The 14,111-nt window shown below is 38.6% G+C and overlaps 1 protein-coding gene across 7 annotated transcripts in view; it reads right to left on the minus strand.

Moving 5' to 3' along the window:
• Positions 1 to 1,844: 1,844 nt before the first annotated feature.
• LOC147027780 (uncharacterized) overlaps positions 1,845 to 14,111 on the minus strand; it is a 71,192-nt gene continuing 58,925 nt past the window's right edge. For 5 of the 7 annotated variants that reach the window (XM_085877388.1, XM_085877387.1, XM_085877390.1 and 2 more), the window contains 3 exons: positions 8,381 to 8,515; positions 7,405 to 7,518; positions 1,845 to 7,287 (listed from right to left, as the gene is read on the minus strand). In XM_085877388.1, the coding sequence (XP_085733514.1) occupies positions 5,708 to 7,287; positions 7,405 to 7,518; positions 8,381 to 8,515 (1,829 nt within the window). In that variant the 3' untranslated portion in view covers positions 1,845 to 5,707. Of the gene's footprint in view, positions 7,519 to 8,380; positions 8,516 to 14,111 lie in introns of all 7 variants that reach the window. The other 2 variants (XM_085877392.1, XM_085877393.1) reach the window with 2 other exon arrangements.

Below are 14,111 nucleotides of genomic sequence, written 5' to 3' on the forward strand. Positions count from 1 at the left end.
CTTCAAGAAAATTATCATTTCTGTGTCGAAGCATACCTTCAAGAAAAGGGTATTCGGTATTTTAATAAATATGTTCTACAACATAAGAATGAGGTATTTTAAATAAAAGATTGGCTTTATACTGATGTTGATAAACCGACAACTTTGGATTTAATTAAAATGTTAAATAATGAAAAAAGTTTTAAGTTAAGAAAATGCAAAGCTCTTTTTGAAATTCAGAAGGAATTTTATTGGTTTCCCGTTGTAAAAAAAAATATTTTGGATACAGGAATAACAAGAAATCCAGATAAATATATGTATGATATTCTATGGGGTGAAAGTGATTCAACGATAGTAAGGGACGAAGAAGGAGTTGAAGAAACTGAGACAAAGGAGGAGAGGAGAAGAGAGAGAAGGAGGAAAAGGAGAAGAGAGAGAAGGAGGAGACGGAGAAGAGAGAGAAGGAGGAGACGGAGAAGAGAGAGAAGGAGGAGGCAAGGTCGAAGAGAAAGAGGGAGGAAAGAGAGAGAATAAATAAATATAAAAATATGGAAACCAGTGAGATTAGAAAAAGATTGGGGGTATTACAGAAAATAAATAAATCTCAACACACCAAGGAGGAAAATAAAGAATTGACAAGTCTATTAGAAATATTTGCGTCAAGACTATTAACATCGGTTTCAGGGAGAAGATGAAGATAAAGAAGGAAAAGATTATATTATTGATGATGTTGGTGTGATTGACTGTTACATTAAGTGTTACATTTTTTTCTTAAATAAATGGAGGAGAGAGTGAAGACATTTCTGAGGATTGTTTATGTTTTAAAAATTAACTTTCAAATGTGCATGTTGGAAACTAAAAAGGTTTTCACACTCTGAAGGAATTTTTCTCATAAATAAATGAGTTATTGTCTCAAATGTAAAAAGAAAACCAACACTAAAAATATCTCATATTTTAAAAGTAAAAATAATAGGGTTATACAAAACGGCATGTGCTTGGTGTGTGGCTCTAAAAAGAGTAAATCTATCTGCAAACACAAACATGGGGGCGATATACAAAAGTTTTTATCAGGAAGTAAATTTACAACTACTGGAATACCAGGGGAATTACATCTACCAGGGTATTCTTTCTGTGGTCCAGGAACAAACTTGAATAAAAGATTATATGAGGCTGACAATCCTAAACCGTGGAGCAAACCCATCAATAGGGTTGATGAAGTGTGCATGAGGCACGATATTGATGATGGAAATACCACAATGTTGGAAGAAAAACATGAAGCCGAGAGAGAAATGTTGTATAATTTGTGTCTGATACAAAATCCAACCTTGAGAGAAAAAGTTGATAGGTTCATCGTGAAGAAGTCGATCAGTGCTAAATTGAAACTTGGGCTTGGAAATTCAAAAAAAACTTATAGGCTTTAAAGATGTCATTAAGATTGAAGAGCAATTAGCTGATGAATTACATAAAACAATCATCACAAAGTTTCATAGAAGGAAGGCTTATTCCAAGGAAGATGATTATATCTGGTTCACTGATTTGATTGATTTGAATAATGATAAGGGGTGCAAGTATGCTTTAACCGTTATTGATTTGAGGAGTCGATATGCGTGGGTTGTCCCTTTAAAAAACAAAACAGGTAATACTCTTATGTTCGCCTTTCAACAGATATTTAATAAAAGCAAGAGAAAACCGAAAAAATTGTGGACTGATGAGGGTACAGGGTTCTACAACAAAACATTTATGAATTTTATTAAAAATAACAACATTATATTATACAGTACCTTTAATGAATGAAAAGCGGTTGTTATTGAGCGATTCAATCGTACTTTCAAAGAGGGACTATATAAAAAATTCACTCAACTCGGTTCTCAACAATGGTCATCTTTATTTCAGCATATTGTAGATAAGTATAATGATATGATTCACAACTCAACGAATACCAAACCATCAGAAACATTTACAAAATTAGATACTCCAAAATTTGGAGTGATATTCCCAGAATGATTTTTTTAAGTACTCAGTAAGGGCTTTCTCTATCATTCATGTTACTCTGACCATCATTGGTACAATTTCAGCTTTCTTCAATTTCCACATCCTCTTGACCTCATTTTTCAGATCTTGGTATTTGATCATTTTGCTGATATCTGTAGATTTAGTCCAATATAATTGGGAAATGAAACCTCGATCAACAATGCTGACTTTTCCTTTTTGTGTTTGAGCACAATGTTCGGACACAATGCTTCGTTGGCAATGTCCACACTTGATGGGATCATCTTGTCATAAATGAACATTACTTGTTCATTTTCGAGGATGGGCTCTGGTTTGTGTTTCCATGATTGTTCTGGGACCAGGATATAGAAATGTTTACAGATGTGGCAGTGGATTAACCTGCAGATGCTGTCATGTCTTTCTGTGTACACCTGTTCCAACATGAGTTTTTTATTTCATTAAAGGAGGTGGCTGGTACTTTCTGTTTCTTCTCCACAAAACCTGCATTTGGCTGATTGGCTCAATCTCAATATTTTCTGAAAGGCATAAGTGTCATGCCCTTGGTCTTGAGCATTGATGACTCATTCTCCATCCCAATTAATTTGACCTCTTCTTAGCAATTCTTATGAGGAATGAGCCATTTTTGTCAATCTCTGTTGTCAAGCTCCCTTTTAAACCTTCCTACTCTTTTGTCAGTCTCCCATTTCTCAGAGTGTATCTGCTGATATTTATTTTTGTTGTTTTCCTTGTTTTTCTTTGCAATCATTGAGGCGGTGTATGTTTCTGTTTCATTTTCCTGGGTGGTATCCATCATTTACACCTGTCTTTGGAAATTTGTTGCTAAATGGATTAAGGATCCCTTTTCTGGTTTTTTTTTATTGGTTGTGTACAAATCTCATCTGATAGTCTGTTGAGCACTTTATATACTCCGCTAATGTTAAGGCCCGGTCACACCTTGACGTTTTAGCCAACGTATGCCGATTTTTGAATTTTTTTTTTTAAAATGCTGGCACACGTTGAATACGTTATGGGTAAGTTTTGATAACATTGAGAGCACACTGAAAAACACTGCCATACGTCGTTGTACGCTGGCTTTAAACGTACTTTTTGGTTGTTCTCAAATTTTTTCATGCTTGAAATTTCACGACGTATGCCGGCGTATGACTCACACGTTCCGCTACGCTGGCCACAAGTTGTATGCACGGTCAGCGATCGTTGACAGACGTCAACACATGCTACTTGTAAGTTAATCATAAGTTGAGACACGCCGAGGTAATGTTTAGCGTACCCGAAACTTATTTCTAATCTATGATTAACGTGTTGTTGGCACATTACGCGATCGTTGCCACACATCGACAGACGTTACTTTTAAGTTACTCATAGGCTGAAAGACGTCGGTATAATGGATCGTCCTTGCGTCAGCGTCCACGGCCACGGCCAGGACACTTATTTGCAGCATTCTTCAAACTTTTCTTCGGCATGACGAGGATGTTCACACTTCGATGTCTAGCTTGGCTATGATTCCAATTGTCCATCGGCAGCGTCTATTTAAAATAGTCGAGTTTGAGCGTTTTAACACGTTCAGAAGAAACGCTTTGTTTTTTGACGCTGGGGTTTTGAAATTTAAAGGCGAGTGACAGCAATTTAAATCGTTCATTGTAAACAATGAAAATAGCTGAGTGGTACCATTTAAAAGTCGTTGAGTGTAAAAAAAAATCGAATTGTTGAGCGCAAGCGTCTACTTTCAATAATGGGGTTTGAGCGATTTAGCACGTTCAATAGAAACGATTAAAATTTCCGAGCGCCAGCGTCAAAAAACAAAGGCGAGTGACAGCAATTTTAATCGTTCATTGTAAACAATGAAAATAGCTGTGTGGTACCGTTTAAAAGTCGTTGAGTGTAAAAAAAATCCATTTGTTGAGCGCAAGCTTCTACTTTCAATAGTGGAGATGCAGCCATTTAAATCGTTGAGTGGCAGCCTATGAATAGCAAACCCTACGTCACTGGCAAAGATAAACTGCCGCACGATATGGATAAGTTAGGCTATCGTTGGGCATAGTTTGTGAACGCCGGCTTCACGATAATTATTCGTTGGTATATCGTATCTATAAGTAATCAAAGCGCTCCATGCACATTATTAGTTCATTGTGTATTTGTCCAACCCGTTATGAATAGACCTGAATCGTAAAAACAAGCTATAGCTCATTGTTGAAAAAGCCCCATAAAAAATTAGCCGCGAAGAACTTCGAACAATGGTGAAAAGATGTCTCCTACCCGTGGACACGCGGACGCAAGGACGATCCATCATAACCCACACCCTCCCCCTCACACTCATTTACTACTGCCAACATGAACAAACTACTACTAATACTAATACTAATACTAATACTGATACTGATACTGTTACTGCTGACATGGACATCGACTCAAAAAGGACTCGAAAACACTGTTGGGTTCCCCTTTTATGAGCAGCATTTTTATATACCAATTCCCAAAACGTGTGTCATGCGCCGAGTATGTCCAAAAATTTTGAACATGTTTAAAATTTCTTGACGTACTCTACTTACTACAACGTATGATAGCGTACTTTAGCGTTCTACTCACGTATACCAAACTTACTCATCCCGTATTTGACGTGCCCCAACGTTTTAGACACATTTTTCTTAGGTCGGCATACGCTGGCAAGATCGCCAAGGTGTGACCGCGATGTTGTCACTTCCATTTCTACGGCAGTTATGATTCAAATCGTTGTGCGTCAGCCTTTTAATAGGCTACGTCACGACATTGTCGGCGATGCGTGCAACGCGCTATGCCTAAGTTAGACTATCGTTGGGCATCGGTTGTGTAGGCCGACAACAGGTTCAGCATTCGTTGGTATAAGTTATCTATAACACAACGAAACGTTCTGTGTCCGTTACCAATGCGTTATACATAAGACCAAGTCGCTATGAATACGTCCGAATCTTTAAAAAAAAAAAACATCAAAAGTTCAACGTAAGCCAGCGATTTACATACATTTTAATACGTTGCCATCGCTGGCTAAAACGTCAAGGTGTGACCGGGCCTTTACACACGATGTTCTGTGCACTTGGTTAACCTCCATCAAACCACCTCCTCCTCCTTGCCTTGGAAAGTACAACCTTGGAACGCATTGGTTTTTGAAGAAAATCTTGTGAATAGTTAGAAGTTTCCTTCTTTTTGTAATTAAATTGTTGATCTCCAATTGTGGCCAGTTTATAATTGCACAGTTATATTGGAACACCTGCACTGCAAGTTGGTTTATAGCTTTGTTGATGTTAATTGCAGAGAGGGATGATTTCAGAATTGGTCTTAGTCTGCGTCGGCACTCTTTGCTGTATATTATAAGCATTTTTTTGTGTTGTACCTGGGGGTCTTCTTCAATTCCGAGGTATTTGGAGGATCTTTTATTTTATCGTTCAGGTATGATTGTGCTTTCATTGATTGAGATGTTGTCTGTTCTTATTGCTTTTCGTTGTATAAATGTGCACTTCCTTGTATAAAGTGTACCTGGCATATTTGTACAAGACCAAACTCCATTTGGATATCCTCCGAGTACTGCTTTACTCATTTCAGTTGATCTGCAAATTTCTTATCAATCGGTGCGATGAGTTTTAGATCATCTATGTACAGGAAGTGTATTACCTTTCTTGTTTCTTTAGTCGTATTTCTGTATGTGACCTCATCTGCTTTTTAAAATGGTAATTTTGAGAAACCTTTATCACATATGGACCATCCATGAGGACATTCCTGTATGGATCCTCACATGCCCTTTCAAACTGACTTTATGAGAGAAACCTTTATCACAAATGGAGCATTTATAAGGACGCTCTCCTGTGTGGACCCTCATATGACGATTCAAGCTGCCTTTTTGAGAAAAACCTTTATCACATTTGGAGCATTTGTAAGGACACTCTCCTGTATGGATCCTCATGTGCCCTTTCAAGCTGCTTTGTTGAGAGAAACCTTTATCACATATGGAGCATTTGTAAGGACGCTCTCCTGTATGGATCCTCATGTGCCCTTTCAAACTGACATTATGAGAGAAAACATTATCACATATGGAGCATTTGTAAGGACGCTCTCCTGTATGGATCATCACATGCCCTTTCAAAGTAACTTTATGAGAGAAACTTTTATCACATATGGAGCATTTGTAAGGACGCTCTCCTGTATGGATCCTCATATGGCTATTCAAACTAACTTTTTGAGAGAAACTTTTATCACATATGGAGCATTTGAAAGGACGCTCTCCTGTATGGATCCTCATATGGCTATCCAAGCCACCTTTTTGAGAGAGACGTTTATCACATATGGAGCATTTGTAAGGACGCTCTCTGGTATGGACCCTCTTATGGCTATTCAAGCAACCTTTTTGAGAAAAACCTTTATCACATATGGAGCATTTGTAAGGACGCTCTCCTGTATGGATCATCACATGCCCTTTCAAACTAACTTTATGAGAGAAACTTTTATCACATATGGAACATTTATAAGGACGCTCTCCTGTGTGGATCCTCATATGGCTATCCAAGCTGCCTTTTTGAGAGAAACCTTTATCACATGTGGAGCATTTGTAAGGATGCTCTCCTGTATGGATCCTCATATGGCTAATCAAGCCACCTTTTTTGGAGAAACCTTTATCACATGTAGAGCAATTGTGAGGATGCTCTCCTGTATGGGTCATTATATGGCTATTCAAGCCACCTTTTTCAGAGAAACCTTTATCACATGTAGAGCATTTGTAAGGACGCTCTCCTGTATGGATCATCACATGTCCTTTCAAACTGACTTTATGAGAGAAACCTTTCTCACATATGGAGCATTTGAAAGGACGCTCTCCTGTATGGATCCTCATATGGCTATCCAAGCTGCCTTTTTGAGAGAAACCTTTTTCACATATGGAACATTTGAAAGGACGCTCTCCTGTATGGATCCTCATATGGCTATCCAAGCCGTATTTTTGAGAGAAACCTTTTTCACATATGGAACATTTGAAAGGACGCTCTATTGTATGGATCCTCATATGGCTATCCAAGCCACCTTTTTTAAAGAAACCTTTCTCACATGTAGTGCATTTGAAAGGACGCTCTTCTGTATGGATCATCACCTGTGTTTTTGAATCGTTTTTATGAAGAAAACCTTCATTACAGACAGAACATTTGTGTGGATGTTTTCCTGTATGGGTTGTCCTTTGGCCATTCAAGTTCTCTTGAGAAATGAAATCCTTATCACAAATGTAGCATTTGTAAGGATGCTCTCGTCGGTTGTCGTCTCCATTTGCAGGTTTTTGGAGGTTACCTGGTGAACAAAATCCATCATGCACACATTATACTTATAACGTATTCTCATTTCGAGAACATGTTTGGGTTTGTTTCATTTCATATAAAAGCTTTGTGTTGTGAGGACCAGACATACACTTGGATTTTAAGGGTGGTGAGTCGTGACCTCGCAATTGTTTCTTCAAAAAAGACTTCTTCACTACCAATCTGAACCTGGATGTAATTTGTCCAATTCGACCTCTCGATTGTTCTACAAAAAAACAACAAAGAACAAGTCATTGTGCAGTTTTTTTTGTCAAAATATTACACACCGTTTGTAAAATTTTATAAACTACAGACTCCCACTCTCCATGTAATGAGGGTCCAAGTCTTACAGGCTAAAACCAAATTATTTCTGTTTGGATCATTATAGTTCTTCCCCCCTCACTAAAAAAAATTTGAATCTTTTTTGCCAACCAAAGTGTCAAAAGCCCTTGTGTCGATTTTCAATTTTGACAGTGACGTCACATCTGTACGCCACCTTCATCCAAATGGCAGTTTCACAAAGAGAAATGATGCATGGTGAGCTCGGGTTCTGATACCGATTCCATCATTATGAGTAAATCTGAAGCTTCTCAGAATGTTGAAAATGATCTGTGGGATTGTGAATAAATTATTGGAGACAAAATTCGTGAGGGAAACTCTTTCAGGGGAATTATGGAGCCAAATCGTCTCAAGCCTTGAGCCAATGAGGAAGTGAAGATGGAGGTGTTAAAAAAATTAAAATGCCAGTCACATGTTAACTTCAGCTTGGTTGGTTTTGCTTTATGTTCAATTGATGGTTGATAAGGGAAAATAGGGAGGAGGTTTGAGGGAATGGGGAAGGGAGGAAAGAGAATTTGGGGTATTGAAGACAAACAAGGAAGAAGAGAATGTATGAGGAATCTGTTCTGTAATGCAAACAAAACATTATAACATCGAGGAGCAAATGTTCCAGCTGGATTTAAAATGGAATGATTTTCCCCACAAACTGTGAACAACTTTCCTATCATTATAAAAGATGTGCCTGAGACAAAGCATGAAACAAGACATTTCTCAACATCAAACAGCACTTTCTGTTAAGTTAGACAAACCTGGATCAACAAGAGAAGCACTGCTGGATTCTTGCGTTGATGCATTGTTTGACTCTTTAATCGGAACAGATGACTTCAAAAGGTTTTCAGGAATATCCATTTGGAAATTACTTCCCTCTTCCAGATCACTTTCACCTGCAAACAAGTGGACAATTAGCCCAATACTGCACTAAAATGGTAATGTTCAAACTGCAGTTACTGAAGTTTAGTTTACAACTCCACAGGGCGCTCAAGGTCCACCAGCAACCCTTTTCTGGTAAAACTACCAAAATCACGAATCACTGCTCACCTTCATTCTTTCATTCCTCTTTTTCCCCACCTTTGGAACAAACTCCCACACACTTTTCACTCCCACTCTCCCCTCCAGGTCTTCAAAACGCCTGTTCACCACCATCTCATATCTTCCACCATCCATAACCATGATGTTTTCTACCCCTGTTACTCCACATCCTTTATATAGTCCCTGTAGTGTCCATCTTGTTTCGGTCCATGTACCCCATCCCATCCCTCTTCCTTCCATAGTTCTCCTCATGTGTCTGTTCCCCACTGTTTTCTGCTTCCCTTTCCCATCCCTCCTGTCTCCTACTTCCCTTGTGAGACATGCTGTGTGTTAACTCTTACACGAGCCTTGAAATTGCACATATTTAAATTAAAAAAAAAACATTCAGACCTTGATTTAGATTTAAATAAAAATTTCAGATTTAAATGGATTCTTCTTTTTGGAACAAAGACTGAGTTGTTAAAAACCTTGTGATGTCTTGTCAACCTTGTTACGACTTTTACTTCCTCTAGACAGTTAAGTTTGCTATCTTTTTGGTGCACCAGCATGAGCCGAAATGACAACGTGTAACGTGTATCGCAGTCAGCCCATGCAGGGAATGATCCGAGGATCTCATCAAACTGTCTGATCAGTCGCAGTGACGGGTGGTGTGTACAAAAGGCAGAGACTTAATCAACGTGAGCTGATAACTCGGGCTTACTGGGAATTCCTCATTCGTGGGACCATGTCTCAACCTCCTGTCCCCATCGCGGACGAAGCTCAGAGGTTTACAAGAACAAGGACAATCAGAGATTGCAAACCCTTGCCAGGACTTGTTTTGTGTTGTGTTCATGTACTGGTGTGTTACATCATTAATAACAGACATAACTAGAACTACCACTTTATAACTGCAGGCAATGGTGATCAAGTATCAAGATGTCCCGCTTTGATGCAACATTTGACAATGACCCATGATGTATATTTTTATTCAATTCAATTCAGAATGGGAATAAAATAAATTCAAATCAAATGGAAGACCAAATACTGCAGGGACAGCACTGCATTGGAGTCATCAATGCAAAAGCAAAACAAGCAAAAAGCAAGGATGAAGTCATCAGGAGGAATCTGGATAGGATTCCAGTTTCAGCTGCTACTTCTCTACCTCTCTACCTCTACCCTCTACTTCTCTATCTTCAGCATCGGAAAGTGAGCCAGAGAGAGAGAAAAAAAAAAAAGAACCAAGATTAAAATAAATAAATAATTCTGGCAGCCAGACCATGCGTCCCATCAGGTTGAAAATTAAAAAGCATATTAGTAGTATCAAAAGGGAGGCTTTGCCGCAGTAATCTCTACCATTTCCCAATCGCAATATTCGCTCGCTTGCGCTCACTCATATTTCTCCTTTTCATACTGGTACACATTATTTCGTCATACCACTCCCTTGTGATACTATTGCCCCTGCCGGGGGCTGGGCTTCGCCACCTTTCATATGATCATTTCTTTAATCAAATTGAGTAGTCATAGTGAGAGTATGTTTTATTTTCAGAAATAACGATTTATTCATCAATTAAAAATAATGCAGCGGTAGCCCGTTAACACCCCCCCCTCCCCATTGCTTTGTTATTTACCCCCTTCAGTTTATAAATATGTAACCTCCATCCATCCACTGGGACCATACTCTGTGCCGAGCATTGGTGCTGCCCAAGCAGTCTCCTGGGCTATTTGACACAATCCTGGATGGGTCAGCACTCTGACTGACGCAGGATACCAGCAAGCTTGCACTCATTTTGTCGATCTCAGAAGGATGACAGGCAGAGCTATCCCCACCTGGGATTAATTCAACAGCCGAGTGGGATTTGAACTCAGGATTCTAGGATCTCAAGCCCACCACCTTAACCATTAAGCCAACACCAGGCATATATAATCTCCTTGGTTTATTAATTAATTTGGATGCTTGTTTCCAAGATGTAACAAGTCATTTGTTTTGTTTACTCCCAACAATTTCCATAGTCTTTCACATGATCATTTCTTTAATAAAATTAAGTTGTCATAATAAGAGTACATTTTATTTTCAGGAATAACTTAATTTATTCATCAATTAAAAATAATGCAGTGGTAGCCCGTTAAAACCCCCCAACCACATTTTTTATTAATACTTATACTTTAAACCCAAAAGGCAATGTATTTATTCCATCACTCATGATATATCTTTTATCATCAAATGCTGTTGGAGCTTTCTTACCAACAGTCTCTGAGAATATTTCATGTTTATAATTTCGAATAAGATTAATCTCTCGAAACATCCTTTCTCTTCCATATACATTCAAGGTAATGTTGAAAGTTCATGGTCTCTTTTAATACACTCTTTTTTAGTATTTATAAACATATGCCTTTGATCCAACACCTACAAATTCACTTAGTATCTTTTCACCTAATTCATCTTTAAATTTACCAACCTTTCCATTCTTATTCGAAAAGAGTGGATTATTAGGATCATAATTACTTGTGTCAGAAATACCGTCATCTTCTTTCATATCCTTATGAACATCATCTGTACTTATCTCTCGTATGAAGCTATCCGTATCCATATCTCGCAATACAATATTCTCACCATATCTTTTTTTCAGATTATTATAAAAGCAATTATACATTAAATACTTTGAAAGATCTAAAATAGATGTTCCCATATAAATAGGTTTACCCATCTTTATACTCTATTCAAATGAACAGCACAAAATTATCTGTAAATATTTCTACTCTTTTAAAGCTTGGTTTATTTATCAACTTCTCCGCCTGCTCCCAAGTTGTAGCAAGTCTTACATTTTGTCTATTCCATAATATTTTCCATTGTTTTACCAAATACAGAATTATTCCTCAAAATCATTATTAGCCTTTGTTTTCATCCTCATATTATCATCAATATATTGACCTAACCAATGACTTTGACTAAACTTTAGTGCACTATGTACCTTTTTAAGTTGTAGTCTTGCTTCTATAAATTGATTTAGATTACTTTGATGTAAAACATACTTCTCTTTATCAACCAATGTTGTTAGTAATTTAGCTGTCGGAATCTATTTAAACTCATTTGAAGAACTAAAGAAATGTTGTTGATAACCACTGAATAGCTCTTGATTGGGGATCTCTTTTTCAGCTCTAAAAGGAAGGTCTTTATGTTTCTTATGAAGTTTTCCAGGATAGTTTAAATCTACTTCAAAATAATACCCATAATCCTGTTTATCTAAATCTTTCTGACTTGTGGAGATTATATCATCTAAGATAGATTTGAACTTGTATTCTTTCACCCATTTAAAATTGCCATAGGGTTGACATTCAGACATTGCCCAGCTATACAAGTTATTAGCATCAAAGTACATTAAATAAGATGTGGGCTTATCAGGTAAGAAGTCTGGAAGATATTTATTATTTGCCTGAGCACATCTCTTTGAACAAACTTGTGATATTCCTCCTCTTTTAGCCTTCTCAATCAAGAGCATATCTACATCACTTAGAAAATCAAGGGGTTGTTTAGTCATTTTTAACATAGCGCTCTGGGCTAGTCCAGGAGATGTATAATAATGGACAGAATCAAGTCTATAGGAATCTTTATGATAACAAAATTCTCGAAATTTCTCACACATCAGCGAGTAATAAAACATCAGTTATTAAATAAAGGTCATGATATTCACCCATATTCTTCATCTCAAACTCTTTCCAAACTTGTTTTGCCCTTTCATATTCTTCACCCATAATATGACATCTTCCGAACTTGTTATAAAAACGCTTTTGAGGAAGATGTCTTGTTTCTTTAAATCGTTCAAAGGAATCCATACAATCATATGGGTAAATGCCCTTTTTAGTAAGAGAAATGTCTTTACCCAAGTCAGCTTCAGTCCTAAATTGACTAGAAAGTATAGGAAAAGAGATGTTTGAAACCAAAGAACATAGAGGGCTTGTCATAACTTTATCAGAGTCAAGAAATCAAATATTTGTATTTACACCCATTCCACGAGTATAAATCTGTTTGGTAAATCAGATGTAATTTTGATCTGTATTAGGATTTGCTATTATCTTTCCAGGAGTCTTCCATAGTTATTTTATAAAGACATGCATATCATAATGACAATTATTATGAAGAAATACAGGTATGAATGTAGGGACTCCATAATTAAGATTACAATTATTATGAGCTGCTCCTCTATATTGTTGTGCGCCAGGTATCGGCTGCGAGCACGACCGCTAGGTGGAGCAGTAGGGTCGACTCTTCCGAACACCCGGAATTTAGATCGTACCATTCGGAAAACTCCGGAGGTACAGGTCCCTTACAGGACCGTGAATCGTAAATAATAAAGCCACGTGGTGCAGCATTATTTGCCAATCTTCAAAATACCTAGAGGAGCACGTGGCGATCTACCGAGGATTCACACCCTCGACGGCACTCGTACGAGTTGAGCCGTTAGTGTGCCTGACCCGTGCACAACCCGAGCGGATGGTTGCCGAAGTCCCGTCGGTCCGAATGTACATCTATAGCGGCAACAGCCTTTGTAATTCACCAACACGCGCCATGCTAAGACAATGGAAGAAACACAGAAACGAACTGATACATTTAACAAATGGGGTATTTATTACAGTAGGTGGGGAAAGTGGGAAGCACGTAAGGGCAGAGTTATCGCGACTAATGAAGAATGCAAATTTACACACAAGCACTTAAACAATTCCTACTTAAAGACGGGGCCCACTGACAGACACACACACACAGATACCAGAAGGACATGGACCTTTCCACCTCGTGTGGTCTTCGACAAGATAAGTGAACCAGGGTGAGCTCAGCCGCGTCGAGAGGCGACCAAGCCAGCGCCAGCGACTACACGAGACCAAAAGTGTCGAGCCAAAGATACGAGACCAAAAGCGTCCAGCAAAAGACATGAGACCAGGCGACCAGGAGACGACAACTTCGACGGGATCAGCCGGGAACCAGAACAAGCGGCTGGTGAAGACGGGGCGCAGATTCGTTTCTACCCGCTCGAGCAGATTCTTCGGTGTATTTTCTCTCCGTTCCTTTTATCGCTCTCGGGTGCGGTCCGCTCAGGCGTGGCCCGCTCTCGGGTGCGGTCCCAAGGGAACCGGTTCATGACCATATTTGGGAATGGAATTCCATACACACCCGCATACCAGCGAGCGCGCGGAGAATGCCGGGAGCAGAGGATTGTCGCTGTGAGAACGAAGATGGTGTTGTGGTTGTAGTTGTTATAAAAATAAAAGAAAACCCTGACTATCAAAATAACTCACAGCGCATGTACATTTATTCACCCATTAAACAAGGGACGGGGACCCGAACTAAAAACACCTACTTACCGATAACTGTTCTTTAGGACCTGTATGTTGAGTGCTCATGACTTCCAGATTCGCAACAATATTTCCCCATGACATGGCAATGATCTCTAACCCTTTTATCAGTTTTTACCAAAGCCT

The sequence above is a fragment of the Eptatretus burgeri genome, chromosome 4 (genome assembly GCF_056783735.1).
Source record: "Eptatretus burgeri isolate ZD-2024b chromosome 4, Ebu_testis_v1, whole genome shotgun sequence".
NCBI classification, from domain to species: domain Eukaryota; kingdom Metazoa; phylum Chordata; class Myxini; order Myxiniformes; family Myxinidae; genus Eptatretus; species Eptatretus burgeri.